The sequence below is a fragment of the Eptatretus burgeri genome, chromosome 4 (genome assembly GCF_056783735.1).
Source record: "Eptatretus burgeri isolate ZD-2024b chromosome 4, Ebu_testis_v1, whole genome shotgun sequence".
Lineage (NCBI taxonomy): Eukaryota > Metazoa > Chordata > Myxini > Myxiniformes > Myxinidae > Eptatretus > Eptatretus burgeri.
Window position 1 is genome coordinate 71,852,112 of NC_140964.1, and position 7,014 is coordinate 71,859,125.

Below are 7,014 nucleotides of genomic sequence, written 5' to 3' on the forward strand. Positions count from 1 at the left end.
GGACACTTGGCTTGACTGTGCACTGACTGGCCACATCTGCTGCAGGGACCGTCATTCCAGAACCGATTCTTAGCTTTGAACAGCTCGGTGGCTTGTGTACGCCTATCAGGCTTGTCTTAAAACGTTGAGTCTGGTGCGGAGTTCGTTTGTTTTCAGATCTGAAGGCTGAGATGAGAGCGTCTTCATCCCGGACTATTCTCATATGTTTCTGCGAGAGCTCCAGCTGTTGGCCAATTTCTATAGCTTTAGCCAGTGTGAGCTCCTCACCCCTATCGAGTAATTTCTCTTGGACCCTCTTATCATGGCTGCCATCAATGATGCAATCAACGATTATGTCGTCTGGGTCTTGGTAATCGCAGTCCATGAGAATTGAGGCCAAAGCAAATAATGTTGCTCTCACATCAAAAACTGCTTGGTGACCTCTCTGATTTTGTTTTTTTTTAACATCTCTAATCTAGCTCCATCTGCGCTCTCAGCTTTGGTACCCTTCCCAGTTCCCCCAGAGTACAGGCATTCTTGCAGCGACTCCCTCTTGGTTAAACTCTAAAGTTGCAGGTTTCACTGATAGCTTCACACTTTTCTCCTGTTTGTGGAACTGCTTTCACACTCAACAATTAAGCCTGTTCAATCACCTTTCCTTGTTCATTCGTTCTCTTGTCTGTCATGTCAAACTGTGGTACCACTGCCCCAATGTCATTACATTGCCATTTGACCCTCCATCTCCTCTCTTCCCTGAGCGAAGATTTTGTGTACCAAGGAAAAAAGAAAAACATGAACTACAATGTAGGAGGATCCTGGGAGTTGGATGACAAGGGGAGTAACAGTCAGATAGAGCAAGTTGAGGGAGAGATAACCGGCAGCGTCAAAGGCTTCATGAAGAATGGTTGAGGTGACGACAACCGGGAGACACCATTGGGGGAGTCCTGAGACAATCCCTGACACATAATTCTGCAGTGGATAGAGGCATGAGAGCCCTGACACATATATTGTAGCAAAGGGCTGCCGTGGGTATTGATATGGAAGCTCTGAAGGTGTCTGTGGGACACAGAGCCTCACAGTGGTTGCAGACGTGAGAGCACAGAGGTATTACATGGAAGACAAAGTATCATAGCGAGTGCAGGTTGGAGTTAGCCAGAAGCAGAACCAAATCACAAGACTTGTGCACTCCCCTTCCAATTATTCTGTCTTTGTATGTATTGTTGTAGATTTCCGCCCGTTCGGTGTGCGGACGACCGCCTTTAGCCCAATTGCGGCCGCGCGTGCCCACCGAATGAGCAATCCAGTCGGAGCTTCCGGATCAACGCCGAAACCCAGCTACGGGTGTTGTTAACCACACCATAAACCAGCCAACTATTCTGTCCACACGCTACAGGGTCAATTGCCGAATTGTCGATATACTTAACTATTCGCGCGACAGAAATGCCAGGAGTTTATACCTCAACGGGACCTGCACGAAAACGAGCCGCTGAAGCAGCTCGTTCCGTATGCGATTGCCGAGCAGTTATACATCGCCAAGTCCCGTCAGACCAGATGTACGTTTTATCGGCTTATAAACAGCCAGCTAATTATTCCAAACACTCCATGGCAGTCAATGTGAGGAAGGGATGCAACGAGCAGGTGACATTTAACAATGGGGACATTTATTTCCATACACAGGCATGCAATGAATGATGGGGGGGGATGGGGAAAAAGACACGAGCAAAAACCTACAGCCGAGTTCTATTATGAAATGTAAAGCAAATACAACACAGGCACTTAACAGTTTCCTACTTGTTAGACGTGCCCACAAACACACGTACGCACACACACACATCCACCCAAGAAATGGTGGCTGATGCCTTTAATAAGGACTTCAACTCGGAGGGACAGATGAGCTGAAACCCAGAACCTATCTCGAACCTCTCCACCTCGTGTGGTCTTCAAGCTGCTCGGACCCGGGCTCTAGCGAGAGCGAGCTGGATCCAATCGCTGTGAGTCGCAATCCTTCACGAGCTCCAGCGAATCCTCTCACGCTTCTTAACACGTGCTGGTCAGACGAGGCGCCGAGCCTTCCTGGCGATGCGTCGCTTCCCAGAAGAACCACCTCCAAGATGAGGCCAAGGAGTCGCACCAAGCCGGGAACCAAGCGGAGAACAAAGAGCTCCACAAACTAAAAAGAGCCAGCCGAACCGGACGACAAAGTAGAGCGCAAAACACGCGCGACTCTCGCAACTGGCGCTCCTCTCTCGATGAACAACAACCGACAAGCTTGAGCCGAGCAACCAGCTGAACTCTCTTTCGATGAACAAAGCAGCCGACTGTCTTCGACGAACCAAGAACAAGAAGCAACCACCAGCAGCTCGAGCCGAGCAATCAGCTCAACTCTCTTCCGATGAACAAAGCACAAAAAGCGAACCGAGCCAAGCAGAACCCGAAGGCCTGCTGAAAAGCCTTCAAAAAGCCTCTCAAAAAGCCTTTTCCCTAACCCAAGCCAAGCAGAAGCAAGAAGCTTACTGAACAAAGCAGAGAATCTCTTCCTTCTCCTTCTCCGCCCCTCCCCCACTCCCGGCGTGACATCCCCCGTGCCCGCACAACCGCGGGTGGGAGGGAGTTGTTGACATCATGAATCACGGGACGGGAGGGCTCTTCCTCCTCTTCGCAGAGGAGGGGGAGGGCCGTCTTCCTTTGTGTTGTGATCGCTCCCTAACTATTTAATTAAATCACAGCGCATTTAATCGATTTCTGCCCATTAAACAATGGAAGGTGAGCTATCTATAGAAATGCACTTATCGACATAACTGAGCTAAAGGAACCTGTATGTTGTGTGTGATCGAATTCCAAATTCGTAGCAGTATGTCTGTTTGTCTCTCTCTCTCTCTCTCTCTGTTCACTCCTCTGATTCTAACTTGCAAAGTCACCACATGCCTCTTAAGTTATCTCTCTGTGCTTCACTCTCAGTTGCTGTTTGAACCTGCACATTAATTTGGTAGCTGGCTCTAATAATAGTCCATTGCAACCAAGCATAAGAGGATTCATGCAAATTAATGTTCAAATGTCTGATTACACTCACAGATCAACAGTGAGCATAGATTTGGAGGAAAATTGGAGAATGGCTTAACAATGAACTACAAAATAAAATACCACCTGGTCACCCCCGAAGCTGATCCTGCTCTGCCCAAAAATGTAACATTAAAGGGGGGGATTCATTGATTGGTTGTCTTAAGAATGGTATGGACCGTGTGATTCAGGTGGTTCGATTTACTCGTGAAACAGGGAAACTGTCAGAGGTAAGTCATTTGTTAAACGTGCACCGAGGAGGTGGTGATTGTAAACCCAGAGAGCAAAATTCTTACGTAAAACCTGTAACAGGTGAGGCCAAGTGAAGGACTTGTGGCAGCCAGCACTTTAAAGCGAAATCACCATGGACTGTTTGGCCAGCACACCCCAAGCCACAGTGGTGAAGTTGGCTGTAGAGCCTTGGCAGAGGGCGGATCACACGTTTTGGGGGGCTGCTCCACAGGGCATTACGGCACGAACGGCGGCACCGTCCACACTAGTAGGCAGCTAATGAGAGAGACCTGCCGTGTTCCAGAGGCAGTTCCTGTGCATGCAGCAGTTGAGCTTTTACTTTGAAGGTGTTAACATCACCTCTCTCTATTTTGTCGCCCCAACGGGAAGGAGCTTTTGAAGAGACGTGGACGCTGCATCCTCCATCACCGCTCCTCATCTCTCCTGCCATCCTGCATGACCTGAGCCTGCCCAATCCATGATCGTGGTGGACCCAGAGACCAATTCGTGCCTGTCACAAATCCTCCTTCGCCCCTTGGTTCCCATGAGAGTCTGGCATTTGGCACCATGATTTGTGGTTAATCATTACCTTCTCCTGTATATAATACTGTGTGTCCCATCATCCCCTGTTAGTGTCGGTTAACCCTTGATCTCTTCCGCATTTATTTATAGTGTCCTGTTTCCCTCATCCCCCCCCCCCCGGATTCTTTTTGTGAATAAACATTTTAATTACAATAAGTTTTCCCAGCTTTTGCCTCTTGCGCATGAACCACTGCCAATTTTGGCTTTGATTGGAGTGATTCTTGGGGTTTTGATAAATAATAGTGAGAACACAGTAAATTAAAAAATATACCATCCGGCTCAGATGGTCTGTGTTGACGGACCCATTTGACGTGACAGTATTATCAAAACTAAAGTAATGCATGACATTTAACGACGACACATTACACACATGGAAATTACTTTTTCTTAACAATGTAATTACAATGTGGGGTTGCCACAAAAGGTTAAGTAAACTTTTGTCACAAGTTTTAAATTTTTTCCCAGCCAAATCAACCTATTTAATTGATGCGTGGCAAAATCTGTGTTTCCTGGCCAAGAAAGTCATTAAGCCTCATTCAATGTTTATTTTCTTTTTCTTTCACACAAACTTTTCCTTCCTAAAATATCAGAGAGAAATAGTATTTAAATTCTGACTCGAGGACAAGATTACTTTGGTTGCAGTAAGTTGTTTCAGAGCTCAGATATCATTTTATTGATTACATTTGTTCAGAGGTCAGATTACATTTGTCCTTGTTAAAGTGGACATCTCTCTGGCTGTTATCAGAGAACCACCTCACCGCCGTCGAGTCTGGCATTTCACTCAAGCCGACTGGCAGGGTCTCCGAGCAGCCATCAAACTTACAGACTGGTCTCCTATCACTACTTTCTCAAACATCAACTCATCCTGGGAATTCTTTCAAAGAAACTTGCTCTCCCTCATGCACAGATTTATCCCCTCTCGTGTTCAGTTGTCTTACCCTTCCTCCCGCCCTTGGTTTACTGAAGCTTGTGGCGAGGCAGTTGTCCTGAAACAACTTGCCTTTGCCTCATGGAAAGCAAACCCAACTGAGGGCAATCTCAGTTCTTTCCACAAAGCTCGGAACAAGTGTGTATCTACCCTCAGGAGAGCCAGAAAACAACATCTTTCTCATCTCAAGTCTGAACTCTCAAACCTCTCTCCCTCCTCAAAATCCTGGTGGCGTTTAATCAAATCTGTTTCTGGTGTATGTTCCCCCTCCATCCCCTCCCTTACCTCAAATGGCCGCACTGCTGATTCCACACGTGATAAAGCTGAATGTCTAAACTCGGTGTTTGCAGCTAAATCTTGTGTCCCAAACCCATCACTATCTCTACCCACTTTACCCAGTCGCACCCAACTGTCCCTGGACTCTGTATCCTTTTCTCCTGACAAGGTGGAGAGCTTGCTTTCAAACCTCGAGTCAGATTCTGCAACCGGTCCAGACGGCATCAGCCCACGTGTCCTCAAAGCCTGCTCTTCTGCTCTTGCTCACCCTCTCTCTGTTCTATTCACCCTCTCATTTTCCCAAGGTCATCTGCCATCTGCTTGGAAATCTGCTAACATCACTGCCCTGCATAAAAAGGTGCAAAAACAGATCCCTGTAACTACAGACCAATCAGCCTTCTCCCAATCATCAGCAAGGTTATGGAATCCATCATCGCTTCAGACATGAAATCCTTCCTCTTCTCCAATGGCTTGATTTCCAATCATCAATTTGGTTTCAGACCAGGTCACTCTACCCTGGATATGCTGCTACTGCTCTCCCATCAATGGATGGAGGTCCTCAATGCCAGACAGGAAATCCGAGCCGTATCCCTGGACATATCACGTGCTTTTGACACAGTCTGGCACCCTGCCCTACTCACCAAACTCTCTTCCCATGGTATTCAAGGCCATCTCCACTCATGGCTCGCAGACTTCCTCTCCTGTCGCAGTCAACGTGTGGCCCTAAATGGAGTTCTTTCATCCCCTCTTCCTGTGCAGGCTGGAGTTCCTCAAGGTAGCGTTCTGGGCCCTGTTCTTTTTCTGGTTTTCATCAATGATCTCTCGGACTCTCTGGAAAATCCTCTATTTCTCTTTGCCGATGACTCCACCCTCTGCCGTACCATCTGTCATCCCTCAGACCGGCAAGCAGCAGCTTCTTCGCTCACTGCAGATCTGGATAAAATCACAAACTGGTCCAACACGTGGAACATGTCTTTCAATCCACACAAATCTCACACTCTCACTATGTCTCTTCGAAAGGACCGTTTACAAAACCCCCCCCATCCACTTTCTCAACAATCCTCTGGAAGAAGTCTTTTCTTTCAAGCTTCTGGGTCTCACTATCTGCCATGACCTTTCCTGGGAAAGTCACATTTCCAACCTTGCCTCAAAAGCCAGTCGCCGACTGGGAATCCTCCGTCGTGCAAAGTCCTTCCTCGGCCCTCTTGAGCTCCTGACTACTTACAAAGCTTTTGTCCGTAGCCTGATGGAGTACTGCTCTCCCCTCTGGGCTGGTGCTCCTGCCTCCCACCTTTCTCGGCTTCACGCTGTCGAAACCAGGGCTTTTAAGATCATTGGCATCTCCCGCAATGAAGCTGAGTCTTTGGGCCTCTCACTCAATCACCGCAGGTTGGTCGGTGGTCTTTCTGTCTTCTACCGACTCCTCTCCAGCCTTGCCCCCTGCTCTCTCTGCGATTTGTCCCAACCACATTTCCACAGGGCGCTCAAGGTCCGCCAACAACCCCCTTCTGGTAAAACTACCAAAATCACGAATCACTGCTCATCTTCACTCTTTCATTCCTCTTTTTCCCGCCTTTGGAATAAACTTCCTCACTTTATTCTTTCCCATTCTTCCCTCCAGGCTTTCAAAACAGCTGTTCACCACCACCTCTTATCTTCCCCCATCCAAATCCTCGATCTTTTCTACCCCCGATAATCCACCCAAGCCCACTTCCTTCAATTCTCCTGCTTTCCTTCCTGAAAGTCCCTGTAATGTCCATCTTCTCTTCGCCATGTTCCCCGTCCCATCCCCATCCCTCTCCCTTCCACAGTTCACCTAATGTGTCTGTTCCCCACTGTTTTGTCCCTTCCACTCCCGCCCCTCTTGTCTCATGCCTCCTTGCTGTGAGTTGTGTGTTAGCTCTCATACGAGCCTCGACCAAGGTATACAAAAAAAAAAAAAAAAAAAAAAAAAAAAAGAG

General features: G+C 47.8%; 1 protein-coding gene across 1 annotated transcript in view; it reads left to right on the forward strand.

The window, feature by feature from the left end:
* The first annotated feature begins 3,400 nt into the window (after positions 1 to 3,400).
* LOC147028321 (SCO-spondin-like) overlaps positions 3,401 to 7,014 on the forward strand; it is a 25,392-nt gene continuing 21,778 nt past the window's right edge. The window contains exon 1 of the mRNA XM_085876547.1: positions 3,401 to 3,535. Coding sequence (XP_085732673.1) covers positions 3,401 to 3,535 — 135 coding nt within the window. The remainder of the gene's footprint in view (positions 3,536 to 7,014) is intronic.